Source organism: Crocuta crocuta, unplaced genomic scaffold, assembly GCF_008692635.1.
Source record: "Crocuta crocuta isolate KB4526 unplaced genomic scaffold, BGI_CrCroc_1.0 scaffold108, whole genome shotgun sequence".
Lineage (NCBI taxonomy): Eukaryota > Metazoa > Chordata > Mammalia > Carnivora > Hyaenidae > Crocuta > Crocuta crocuta.
The window spans coordinates 4,755,149-4,769,042 of NW_027532825.1; the positions used below are offsets into that span (position 1 = coordinate 4,755,149).

Below are 13,894 nucleotides of genomic sequence, written 5' to 3' on the forward strand. Positions count from 1 at the left end.
TGATGAAGGGGGCTGATGAAGGGGGCTCTGGGCCTGGGCGGGGAAGCGGAGGGGGGTGTATGGGGAGCCATCAGGGGTGCCTTGAAAGGAACTACATGGGAGATCTGTGTCTAAACCGAATTCTAAGCATGTTCTGCTGTGCTTAGCACTGATTCTACTTCTGTCCCCCTCTTGAAAGATCTGATAAAGAAATGTCCTTTCATCTGCCAGTCGCTGTCTTTACGACAGGTACGGCCCGCACTGCTCCAGGGGGGCCCCGGGCTACATGTCACTTGCTCAAATGGTGCATTTTACATGCTGTGCATTTCAGGATCGCCCTAGAAGCTCCCACGTAGGAAGCTAAATGTCTTTGTTTTTCCACAAAACACCACAGTGAGGCCACATTAAGTCGCCTTTCTGAACTCTTCCTTACTGAGCCCACTAATAAATAGCTCTTCGCTCTCCAACTAATTGCCAACATGACTAATGAGCCAGAGGCGTCATCACGACTTAGAAAACCGTATTGCGGATATTGCCTTATTCTCTGGATTTTTATATTTATTGCTTCAAAATAGACGCATTGGTCCTTAATACATCATTATGGTTTTACCACTTTCCCCACGTGCTCTCCCCAGAACTGCAAATTCCTGGAGCGGGGCCAGACCCTGTACCTATCCCGGGTCCCATGCCTGCACTGTATTTACAGTAGACCCTCAATTAATAACAGTCAGGCAAAATTACAGAGAAAATTGCGGACAGAGAAAGGCAGGCTTTAACAAGTTTCCCTTAAAATGTTGTCTCAATATTCTCATTTTCAAATCTTAGAAGAAAACAGTCTTCAAAGTAATTCACCCCCAAAGTGATGAAACTATTTAAGCTTTTCTTTTCTTTTAAGTTTATTTATTTCAGAGCGAGAGAGAGCGTGTGTGCACACGCATGAGCAGGGACAGGGCAGAAAGAGAGTCCTAGGCAGGCTCCCCGCCGTCAGCCCTCCTGGGGCCTTGAACTCACAAACCCTGAGATCATGACCTGAGCCGTAACCAACTGAGCCACCCAGGTGCCCCATTAAGTTTCTTTAGTTAAAAAAAAAAATACAGTCTAGGGGCGTCTGGGTGGCTCAGTTGGTTAAGTATCCAACGTCAGCTCAGGCCATCATGATCTTACGGTTCACGGGTTCAAGCCCCACACCAGGCTCTGGGCTGACAGCTCGGAGTGTGGAGCCTGCTTCCGATTCTGTGTCTCCCTCTCCCACGTGTGTGCTCTCTCTCAAGAATAAAGAAACATTTGGGGCGCCTGGGTGGCTTAGTCGGTTAAGCGTCCCACTTTCGCTTAGGTCATGATCTCGCGGTTCGTGGGTTCGGGCCCCGCGTCGGGCTCTGTGCTGACTGCCAGCTCAGAGCCTGGAGCCTCTTTCAGTCTGTGACTCCCTCTCTCTCTGACCCTCCCCTGCTCACGCTGTCTCTCTCTCTCTCCTAGAAATAAATAAAACATTAAAAAAAAAAAGAATAAACAGTAAACAAAAAATTTTTAAAATGTAATCTTTTCATATGTGCAGGTTTGCCTTAAAAATGAATAACAGTTAATAGATATTTCATATTTCCTTGCTACTTTATGCTTTCTACCTTTGGGTTTTGTTACACAAATTGAATGCTATTATTAATTAAATTTTTTTGCGATAATCAAAAGCACACCCATGAAGCCTGTTCAGGACCAACCCACTGCTGAGGCTAATGGTCATTTCGTGTGATGGAAACTTTCCATCAGAGCCACCAGTCTCACGGGGAGATGGTCCTCTGGGTCTGCAGGGCTGTGGCCGGAGGGTTCACTCTCACAGAGCCATCGGATACTTACGGGTCTGGGTCTACATCAGGGTTTAAACCGTCACAGGGCCGATCCTGATCCCCAAACGCCCTCAAAAGCACGTGGACGAGCTCCTGGTCTTCGGTCCCACTGCTGCTCATCAGAACACAAAAGAAATAAGGTGCCCTTGTTAGTACTCCCGGCTCAGATCCACAGGACAGCTCCCTTGCTTGAGCTGATCCAGGCAAACGATTCTTAGATCAGAGATCTCAGCTGTTGCGACTGTATGGTAAAGCCAAACCAGGCCGAAGATTTTTCTCGAGGCGCCTAGGAACCTCAGTCAGTTGAGCATCCGACTTCGGCTCTGGTCATGATCTCACAGTACGTGAGTTCAAGCCCCACACTGGGCTCGCTGCCGTCACCCTGTCAGCACGGAGCACAGCTGTCACCTCTATCCCCTTCTCTCTGCCCCTCCCACACTTGCACTCACCCAAAAATATTCAAAAATTAAAAACTTTAGGATTTTCCTGAAAGCACAGTATTGCCCACACAGATATGCATTTTTATATATTTGCATTCACAGTGTATTCTCATCTTTTTATTGAATATTATGATATTGCCATCTTTGACAGTTTTGCATGGTTTCTAAACCTGAATTGTAAAGGTTGCATGATATTTCACCATATTAATATATTAAAATCTATGAAAACATTCTCAATGTTGCAGCTCTGGCTTGTTCTGAATATTTGTTCTATTAGATAGCCCTGCGACAAAACTCTGTATTTTCATGTTTTTTGGTCCTTTACGCGAGCTGCATGGAACAGCTCTTTCTTGGTGAGAAGTCCTCAGTAAAGAGTCCTGCGTATGTTTTAAGTGTACATTGAATTTTAGTATTTATTTAACAGGCACAAGCTTCAGAAGCCTGATAATAGTTCAGTGTTGATAGATAGATAGAAAGAAAGAATAGATGATAGATGATAGATAGATAGATAGATAGATAGATAGATAGATAGATAGAAAGAAAGATAGATAGATATGTGGTAGGGGCCCCTCCCTAAGGAACGAGAAAAAACCCATCAAGGCAACCTTGCTATTCGTGTATGTCACAACATCCCTCAAGACCTTGTAACATGAGCCCACGTAATCAGACTGCACATTTGTGTGTTACCATATATGGGAGACAAGTAAAAAATATATTTAAAAAACTACTCCACATGGCATTCNATAGATAGATAGAAAGAAAGATAGATAGATATGTGGTAGGGGCCCCTCCCTAAGGAACGAGAAAAAACCCATCAAGGCAACCTTGCTATTCGTGTATGTCACAACATCCCTCAAGACCTTGTAACATGAGCCCACGTAATCAGACTGCACATTTGTGTGTTACCATATATGGGAGACAAGTAAAAAATATATTTAAAAAACTACTCCACATGGCATTCAGGGCTCAGTTCTTGGGGTATGAATCCTTATCTGTCTGTGCAAGAATCCTGCACAGATAAGAAAAATTAAATTAATAAAATTAAATAAATAAAATAAATTTTAAAAAATAGTTCAGCATTGATGAGAACCAAGGCCATCAATGCTGAATTTCCTTACTGAAGACACCATCAGCGATAAGACGCCCTCTTCCTCTAGCTTGACAGAGGTGTGGAAACAAAGTCTACATTAAATTTTATACATCAATGGTAAGAGACACCTTGACTTGAGAAAGCATACAGGAAATAATCATGTAACACTGTCTGAAGTGGGCTGATTGGGAACGGCCTTATTTAAATTAATTAAAACCCTGAATGACTGTATTTACAAATGAAAATGTATTACTTTGTAGAACGCATACCTTGTCATTTACAAAATGATGGGAACATTTATGCCCAGGATAAAGAAAAACGATGTATTATTAGCACAATAGATTACTTATATGAAAGAATGACCTCAAATCTCTTTGGAAAGAAGCAGCTCGTAAATTAACAAATGCACACAAAGATTTATTTTATAAAGAACTTAAAACGAAACCTCCTCTTTTTTCATTTTTTTTTTCACTGTTTATTTATTTTTGAGAGAGAGCAAGCAAGCAGGAGAGGTGCAGAGAGACTGGGAGCAGAGGGTGTGAAGCAGGCCTCGCTGTTGACAGCAGAGAGCCCAGGGCAGGGCTCGAACCCACCAACCGCCAGATCATGACTGGGGCAGAAGTCGGGCTCTCACCTGACTGAGCCACACAGGTGCCCCAACAGTAGCTTCTCCCAAGAAATGTAAGAACCTTCCATGTCATGCTCACATGGATACTTGTGATCCTTCGTTTATGGACCGTGAACTGCTGCTTCCCAATACCATTCGGAACTGTTACCAGGAATCAAACACAGGGAGGTCTGGGGCGGCCAGGCTCACTGCACCCCCACGTCCCATCACTACAATAAAAGCCCCAAACGAGAAGTAACCTCATCATTTCCACAGTGCAGCCCTCTACCCAGATAGGAATTTGACAAAGAGATTACAGATTTTCCTAATCCCCTCAGTGAGCCTCTAACGTACCAATGTGATGTTTTCCGTGCTCCGCATTTACCAGAAGCTGCTCCTTCCCTGGGAGCCTTGAGCCCCCACACTCCTCAGACCTTACCGTCTTTGGACAAGTGCTACTTACTCGACACTCTCCCAGAAGCTGCACTGGGCCNCAGTCCCCACATCCCTGCACAGCCCTGCCCCACTAAACCGCCTTGTAATTGGGCAGATCTGCCTTGACCTTGAAGCTCCCGCATTGCCCAGTTACTTGGTTGTAATTCACCTGCAGCATTGGAGCTCCGGGGGCCAGCCCCCTCCAACTCCTCTTCTCTCCTGGTCCTGCCCAGTGGCCCAGAGGACATCCCTGGCTTTGAACTGTGCGCCCCTCACCGTGGAAGCAATCAGCCCAAGGGAGAAAGGGCGCAAGGCTCAGAAAGGCGGTTGGAAAACCAAGACCAACTCTACACCACGTTTTGTGTTTCTGCGGAGGACAGCTTTGTCTTCAGGGCCGTAACTGTGCATAAGCTTGGGATACAGACACTGGTACAGGATCCCACACGGAATAATTCCTTCTAGGAAAACGCCGTTTTCCCCACTTCATGACATACAACAGAGGTTTGAAAGTATTCAGGTGGCCTACGGCTGGCCTAATAGGATGCCCGACAGCTCTGGACAGAAATGCACAATGACGAAGCGTGTTGAAATTTACGGCAAAGAAATGTCTCCTAAGTAGGCGATGTGACCTCCCTATAAACAGCCTTCAAGTTTCTGACAAACGAGAAAACACTTTTACAAGCAAAGAGACATATTTTCCACTGAAATGTCGCCCATAAAAAGAAAACATTATTTGTGGCATCTGTGGAAATACTCTGGATTGCTCTCTTTTGACCTATTAATCCAAGAACAAATATGAAAGCTTAAAAATTTTTTTTTCTGAAAAACATGTTGATCTATAAAGGCATTTGCTTGGAATAATTACTAAGGGCAAGTTGAAAAGTTATTTATGGTTTACTTTCTACTAGATTTCGGCTTAGGTCTAGAGGTCACTGTTAAAAACAAAACAAAACTGGCTTTAAATTGTCCCTATTGTCTTAAGAGTCAAGTACTTGCTCCTCTGGCTTTTTGTTTGTCTTCAAATTCTTGGCTATATTTTAAAGGGCTGTTAGAGCCATGTGAAATCTGTCATTACCAGACTCTAGGAAGTGAAAATTAGTGCTTAATTCTGATTCCTGAGGCAGTTCCTAAACAGGATACTGTTTCTCTCTCCATGTTACTCACAAAGTTTACTGTGCATCAGAGTGACCCAGGGGCTGGTTTGAACAAATGTGTATTCCTACATCACCCCAAAGGGGCTTCCTGTTGTTAACGAGAGTCCCCTAGACTGAAATCCACAAGACTGATGAGAAAATGATGGGGAAAAAAATCCACAAAGATCAAACGATCTAAAAACAAAGAAGAAATTCTACAAGATTAGAGACAGAAAAAGTTACCTATGAGGGAAAGAGCCAGAAGAGCTGAAGCGAACCAGACTCTGTGCTTAGAAGCTGCAAGGTTATGAAAATTTGTATTCCTCAAGAAATTTGATGTAGGCATATAATTGCATTTCTCAGCTCTTAAGATTTGAGGGGCATGAGGCTGTATTGGGAATTGTCAGCACACTAATAAGATTTCCAGCCTGGGGGGCTCAGTCAGTTAAGCATCAACTCTTGATTTCAGCTCAGGTCATGATCTCAGAGTTTGCGAGTTCAAGCCTGGCATCCGGCTCTGTGCTGACAGCACGGAGCCTACTTGGGATTCTCTCTCTCTACCCCTCCCCCAACTCTCACGCGCGCGCGCTCTCTCTCTCTCTCTCTCTGAATAAATAAGCATTTAAAAAATAAGAAAATGAATTAATAATAAAATTCCTATGTACCATCAAAGTCAACACAGAAATAATGCACCTGATGTTTTTTTAAAACTGGGGGCCCCTGGGTGGCTCAGTCGGTTAAGTGTCCAACTTTGGCTCAGGTCAATGTATCACAGTCCATGGGTTCGAGCCCCACATTGGGCTCTGTGCTGACAGCTCAGAGCCTGGAGCCTGCTCCGGATTCTGTGTCTCCCTCTCTCTCTGCTCCTCCCCTGCTCACACTGTCTCTGACTCTGTTTCTCTCTCTCTCCTTCAAAATTAAATAAACATTTAAAAAATTAAAAAAAAAGAAAACTACATGCAGTTCTGACTTTAAAAACCTGTTAACCAGGAGTTAGGTTAAAGGAAAAGTAAGGAAACAATGAAAATACAATCCAGCACCATGTGGAAATCACACACAAATGTTAAAAAATGGTAATATGCCCACATTTGAAGCAACAAAGACAGGGGGGTGAGCCATGGGCGGTGACCATTCGTGCACATGTGTGCATGTGAGCATGTGTGCACATGTGTGCACATCTGTATGTGTCTGCTTGTGTGTGTGCATGGGTGTGTGTGCACATGTGTATATGTGCACGTGAATGTGTGCGTATGTGTATGTGTGTACATGTGTATGCGTGCATGTGTTTATGTGAGCATGCGTGCACGTGTGTATATGTGCACATGAGCATGTGCATGTGTGTATGTGTGTACACGTGTTTATGTGAGCATGTGTGCACGTGTGTATGTGTGCACACACTTGCAGCAAATCAGGAGGAGTGGGAGCAATGAGAAGCTGTTCCACCTGGGAAATCATTCCTGTGCTAGGATTCAGAGCCTGGACGCTGAGTCAGCACAGAGCCGTCACGTAATGTAGCGCCCCCCGGAGGACACCATGGGAGTGAGCGGGACTCGTGCAGTACAGGTGCTGAGAGCCCAGGACTGCTCTTCCCAGCAAGCCAGGGAGCCCGGTATGCAGGCGTGATCTCGGGGTGGGTTCCTAACGAGAGCAGCTGCACTGCCCAAACGGGGGCCAGTCACCTCCTACCCCGCCGCCCTCTGATCTGGGCCGGTCACGAGAAATATGAACGAGACCCAGAAGCAGGAAACGTTTCCATCTGTGTGGATCATTTCTGGCAGCATCTTCCTTTCTGCCCCGTAACTAATCAGACGACTACTCTACCGAAATGCACACTAAGCAAATGTACACCTGCTCCTTCAGTGGAGTCTGGAACCAAACTTTGGGATCTCTTCTGGCTCACACACCCGCAACATTCTGAGAAATGCGAGCAAATACGTCCTCTATGAAAAGACTGACTCCTGGACATGGAAGAAAATACTGAACTATCTCTCACTCATCTCATTTAACCTTAATTACTTCCTTAGATGCCTCTTGTCCTAACCCAACCACACTGGGGCTAAAGCTTCAGCATATGAATGGTGGGGGGGGGGGGGCTCGGCTGCTGGGAGAGGCCAGTATCCTGGATCCTCGGTGTTCCACCTGCTAGTGTGTCACTCTAATCTTGGCCTCTGTCGTGGCATGATGTTCCCTTTGCGGGTCTCTCTGTTCACGTGGTGTTGAAGGGCAGAAAAGATGCCCCTGTGGCTTAAGGATTACCTTGAGCTGAAGGTAACTGTGAAGCAGATACCAGGAAAGCTCTCTGCCCTCTCCCTCCTCTGCCTAAAAGCAGGACACAAATTCATTCGTGTCCCTTCTCTCCTCTCTACCGGGAGAAACAGAAGTTAATTCATTCCCGCACCCATTCCAGGCCTTCATCAGCCCAGACGTGCATGAGAGGAATCCGTACAACAGACATTACTAACTAGTCCTCTCCGCCATTCATTCCTTTATGTATTTGTCTGCGCACAACTGGCCTTTCCTAAAGCTCAAAGCCCTTTTCCTTCATCTTGTCACGTCTCTAAAACATTATGGTTCTTGGGGGCACCTGGGGGGCACAGTCGGGTGAAGGTCCAACTCTTGATTTCAGCTCAGGTCATGATTTCAGGGTTCGTGAGATCGAGCCCCACATCAGGCTCTTCACTGACACCATGGATCTTTCTTGGCATTCTCTCTCTCTCTCCCTCTCTCTCTTTCTCTGCTCCTCCCTTGCTTGTGCTCTCACTCTCTCTCTCTGTCTCTCTCTCTCTCTCAAAAATAAATAAATAAACAAAATAAAAGTTAAATCCAATCCAATATCTCTAACTCTCAGGCTCCAAATAATTTTGGAATGCATGACTTCCATCCAAAAGGTCTGCTGGGAGACTGGGGGCAAATGTGTTCAGATGAAAACACACACAGTGGCCACATTAATAAAGCAGCGGAGAAGGGGTTTCGACCTCCTCGAAATGGAACCCCTTCGAACACCCAGCATGGGAGATTCTCAGCTGCCTCAGAAGGAAGGGTCGAAGAGGTGAAGCCAGGACGGAAGAAAGGGTGAAGGGGCAGGCAGTCTGAAGCCATGACAGTATGGGACACACTCATATAACATACATGTGAATAATATAATATATTCAATATATTCAACGTATGGAGTGAAATTTGAAATAACCAAGAAATAACTGGCAACATTCCATCTCAATAGTGACTAAAGAGCTGCATAATAAAGCAATGAAAGTCCTGATATGGCTGTAAAAGGGATGTCGCTTTTATAATGTGGGGAAAGGAGTTCTCTCTCAACCAAGAACTGCACGTGGCATACAGTAGGTGCACAATAAATACTCGTGACTAAAAGAATCAAGGACTTTATGCTCGTATGTGCTGTAAATTGGTGCACATCGATATGAATAATTTGGCAATATTGACCTTGAAAATGTGGGTGCTTGTTGCCCCCAAAATCTTCCGATGGAAATATATGATAATAGAAACAATTAGCTGCATGAATCCAAACAAAGGCGTTCCTACCCTACGGAATTGCCTGGTTTTCCTTTATCGGTATGTGCCCCAAAAAGAGACTGTTTAAATAAATTACGGCACCTCAGTGCAACATACCGCGGCACAGCCTGAAAATGGGTGATGTGGTTTGCACCTGATTTACAACAATAGCTACACAAATATGTTACTTATTGAGTAAAGAACCAAATAATGAAGAGTATTTATAGTGGAATACCACTGTCATAAAATAATAAAAGTGCATGTGTTAAAAGTGTTACCTATAAACATGAGGAAGACCACACACCACTAGGTTTATGGTGGATGGAGCTGGTGGATTACCTGTGAATTTTTTCTATGATTATTTTGGCTAGCCTGCATTTTCAATTACTTTATTTGATCCCACGAACCATGAGATCATGACCTGAGCCAAAATCAAGAGTCGGACACTTAACCGACTGAGAAACCCACATGCCCCATTTTTTTTTTTCAAGAAACACGTTTTATGGGGCATTCTATCCTTTCGTCCATTCATTTTAAACACTTGGGAAAAGAAGATGAGGTCAGGTACCTAAACTAGCCAGAAGAGAGAGCCCACTTGCAGAAGCAATACTTGGGGACCTGCCTGCATTTCTCCGAACAGAGGATTCTCTTTTTGAGTTAAAAACCCAGACTCTGTGGAGCATAAAGACACACCGAGGAAAAAATAAATAATTAACGAAAGGACACAGAAGCAAACTGAACAGTTTATTATCGATTCTGCCTTCTGCATCTGCATTTGTTTAAACTGAACTCCAAATTACACAGCGTTGTAAAAGTGACAAATATTAGTAGGCCCTAAGAGTCTAGTTAATTAAGCTCGTTATTTTAGTGAAGATAAGTATTTGACAAGGGCAGAACTAATCGTACCCTCTGGTTGTCCGCACCATGAGCAGCCTAGTTAATATGCCGGTGCCCAGTCCCCGCCTCACAGGTGTGCGAGCACCTCCCTGCCCAGGTGTGTGAACACCGCCCCTTCCAGGTGTGTGGGCACCGCCCCCCAGGTGTGTGAGCACCTCCCCCTCCAGGTGTGTGAACACCTCCCCTTCCAGGTGTGTGAGCACCGCCCCTCCAGGTGTGTGAGTACACCCCCCCCATGCCTGGTCAGCACTCGGTAATGCTGCCTGTTACCCTGGCCACTGCAACTCCAGCTCAGGGGAGAGAAGCCACGCTCAGTTTTGGGGGAGGCAGCCAACTGAGGGACAGGCCCTGCGATGCTCAGGTCCCTCTCTCACATCTCCAGCCTCCTGTCAATAAAACAAAGCCCCTAACGGCTCTAACCACATCCTATGTAAATTCACCAGGCTGCAGGACTGGCGCTCTGAATTCCTTGGCAGCAAGCCTGGACCCCATGTAGCCTGGGGTGCGCGTGGGCTCGCTGCCTTCCAGACAGAGAAGTCAGACGCTTCTCCGCAGGGAGCACTGTGCAGTCCCTGGCTGCTGTCACAAAGCGGGCTTGGAGGATTCTGTGAGCTAAAGCAATGCCCGGACCTGCAGTTCTGGAAGCAGCTGAGCCTCTGACACATCTTCACCTCACAACGCCTAGGTCACTCATGCTACAGCATCTCCTGTCTCGAGCATTTGATCATCCATGTCCTCACAAGGACAGTACAGTATGTAAGGAGACAGGGCGCCTGGGTGGCTCAGTCGGTTAAGAGACCAGTCTTGATTGCAGCTCAGATCATGATCTCAAGGTTCATGAGTTCAAGCCCTGCGTTGGGCTCTGTGCTGACGGCACTGAACCTGCTTATGAGTCTCTCTCTTCCTCTCTCTGCCCCTCCCCAACTTGTGCATCCTTTCTCTCTCTCTCTAAAAATATATACATAGGGGCGCCTGGGTGGCTCAGACAGTTAAGCCGACTGTGGCTCAGGTCATGATCTCACGGTTCATGAGTTCGAGCCCCTCGTTGGGCTCTGTGCTGACAGCTCAGAGCCTGGAGCTGCTTCAAATTCTGTGTCTCCCTTTCTGTCTGCCCCTGCCCTGCTCGCACTCTGTCTCTGTCTCTCAAAAATAAATAAATGTTAAAGAAAATTTAATAAAAATAAACTTTAAAAAAGAAATTTAAAAAGACAGACCACATTCATAGAACTATTACAGTATATTGTTATCATTTTCCTATTATTGCTGTTAATTAGTCTTCTCCTATGCCTGATGAATGAAGTAAACTTTATTGTGGGTATGTAAGTATGTATGTATAGAAAAAACAGGGTATTTATAGGATCTGCAACAGTCCATGACCTTGACCTCTTGAACGCAACCCTCCAAAATCATGAAACCACATGTGTACTTGAGATTCTTCAAAGCGACTGATATTCATAATCCGTCCTGACATATTTTGGAAGCAAAGGTGGGAGGGTGGGGGAGTCCTTACCTGAAAAAGTAAGATTCAGCCGTGTCATAATTGCCGGGTGTTAGTTTGAGGGGCGGGTAGTCAATGGCCAAAGGCCTCACCATGAACAAGCCCATGGCCAAGGCCACGAAGAGGACAGGCAGCAGCAGGTCAGAGAGGGTGCCCTTCCAGGCCCGGCGCGAGCGGCGGAGGCGCTTCACGAGGAGGGCCCCTGCTTGAGCCAGAGGCCGAGGGCTGCCCTGAGCGCGCGGGGTCCCGGCCGGGGCGCCACCTGCAGACACAGGAACATGCAGTCAGCCAGAGGCCAGGGGCCCCCAAAACTGCCCGGGACTGCGGATCCCTCCAGAGGTTTAGATGCCCGCGGTGTCTTGTAACACAGCCCCCCGCCCCGTTCCCACGCTCCTCAGTGAGTGCGGACACTCTGGAAATGTAGGCGCACAGAACACCGGCTCTGGACATAACAGGGCAGTACTGAGCTCCGTCGTGGATCCCGCCCTGATCCTGCTTTTGAAGGGAGCCTTGAGCTGTTTTTGCTGGTTAACATGCAGCATGCACGGACCCCAGCAGGAGAGCGGCGGGACCCCTGTCTCCAGGCGGGAGCGCGTGCGTGAGAGGGGCGCAGAGGGGCCGGCCCCCTCCGCTGCCTCCCTTCTCCTGCCTTACCCTTCAGTTCCCACGGCCTTCCAGAGGGCGGTCTAGGTTTGTCCAGGTCAGGGTCCGGAGGCAACATCTGCCCAGCCCCTGCGCCACTCCCCCTGCCTTGGAGGGGGGGGTCCCCGATGGAGAGAGGTAGTTGCGGCTCTGGGGGCCCCTCTGCATCTCCAAGTGAGCGCCCTTTGCCCACAGGCTTCAGCGAAGGTCTTCCCTCCCTTCCTCTGCATCTCACTACCTGGCCCTCAGGCAGTATCGCTCAGAAGGTGGGGCTGGAAAGTAGGGCGTGAGTGGGCTGTGAATGCCGGGTCACCTTGCCAGGACCCTCTGGGTGTCGTGACAATACAAACGCGGGCACAATAAACCTGTCCAGGGCAGGCCAACCAGCCAGTGTGCGGATGACAAAAAGGGGAAAGGAGAGGCAGGTCCGAGGACCACAGCCCTAATCCACGTCCAGGGACAGAGGAAGCCATGCCCATGCTCTTCCTAGCAATCCCTCCTGCGGTGTTCCAGAAAAACCAACAGAAAGGGTTTCAGGAGAAAGGTGGCCTTCTAAGAAGACAGGTATGCCACATTGATCACACCGCCTACACATATCAAATTGAAATACAGTTAATAAAAGCACAGCGAATATGTTTGAAATCCCCAAAGAAATCGTTTTTAAAGACGCACTCCCATTTTGAAAGATAAATTATTTGTAATAGCACAGAGCTGTAGAGGAGCCCCTGGGAATAAAAATGCATTCCTGAAATCACCCCTTCCTTTGTGCAGTATTCCAGGAGTGCCCAGTATTCGGGAGGTACTGGCTACTTTTTGTCCTCAAAAAAGACAGCACATAGGGTTCGAGCTAAAAATGTAAAGAAATGACCCAACCCAAGGTAATCTAATCGAGTGTTGCAATCCATGTGGGCAGAGCGGAAAGGGTGGGTACCAAGCACGAGGTCCGGACATGTTCAGGGGAAGTGAGAAAACAGTCACGGCCATGGGGACGGTCAGGCACCGTCACCGAGACCTGCCTCAGGAAGTCAGTCCAGTCCACTTCCTGAGCCAGGTCTCCTTTACCCTCTGACAGAAGACATCACCTCTGACACTTCTGGTCATCAAGCGTGGGGCTTCTTTCCACGCATCCAGCACGTGTCCGTGATGCCAGTGTGGTGGCCTACAATCACACTCGCTTGGGGTGCTATCTCCCGGCAGAGCGTCAGACCCCATTGGCTGAGGGCTGTCACACAAGACTCCAGACGCCCGCAAGTCCAGGCTGTCCCCTGCCCTTACGAGCGACTGACTGTAGATCAGAGGTTCCCATGACCCGAGCCTTGGGTTGGACCGGCGTGCTAGGGCGGTTCACAGAGCTCAGGGAGACAGGTCCTCATGTGGGCCAGCTGATGAAGGGATGCAACAAAGGCCACATATGGGCAGCCACATGGAAGAGACATGTGGGGCGAGGTGTTCCAGAAGGCACCTTCTGCTGCAGTATGTCCCCCACACCTCCATGCATTCGCCTCCCTGAGAGCCCGCTGAACCCCTTATTATTGGGATTTTCTGGGGCTTTCACCATGCAGACATTCTCCACCATTACCTCCGTGCCCAGCGCCTCTCCCCTCTCCAGAGAAAGAGCAAGCAGGGTAAGGGCAGAGAGAGAGAGGGAGAGAGAGAATCCCAAGCAGGCTCTGCACTGTCTGCACACAGCCAGACTCAGGGCTCGATCTCACGAACCATCAGATCATGACCTGAGGCAATACCAAGAGTTGGACACTCAACTGACTGAGCCACCCAGGTGCCCTCGAAGTAGCCTTTAAGTGGCATCTTCTGACCGTCCCAT

The 13,894-nt window shown here is 47.5% G+C and overlaps 1 protein-coding gene across 1 annotated transcript in view; it reads right to left on the reverse strand.

Annotated features, from left to right (window-relative positions):
• The window catches only part of ABCA13 (ATP binding cassette subfamily A member 13), a 329,169-nt gene that overhangs the window by 119,359 nt on the left and 195,916 nt on the right, over nucleotides 1-13,894 (reverse strand). The window contains exons 44-46 of the mRNA XM_077781120.1: nucleotides 11,443-11,692; nucleotides 1,845-1,932; nucleotides 1,699-1,700 (exon numbers count right to left, since the gene is read on the reverse strand). Coding sequence (XP_077637246.1) covers nucleotides 1,699-1,700; nucleotides 1,845-1,932; nucleotides 11,443-11,692 — 340 coding nt within the window. The remainder of the gene's footprint in view (nucleotides 1-1,698; nucleotides 1,701-1,844; nucleotides 1,933-11,442; nucleotides 11,693-13,894) is intronic.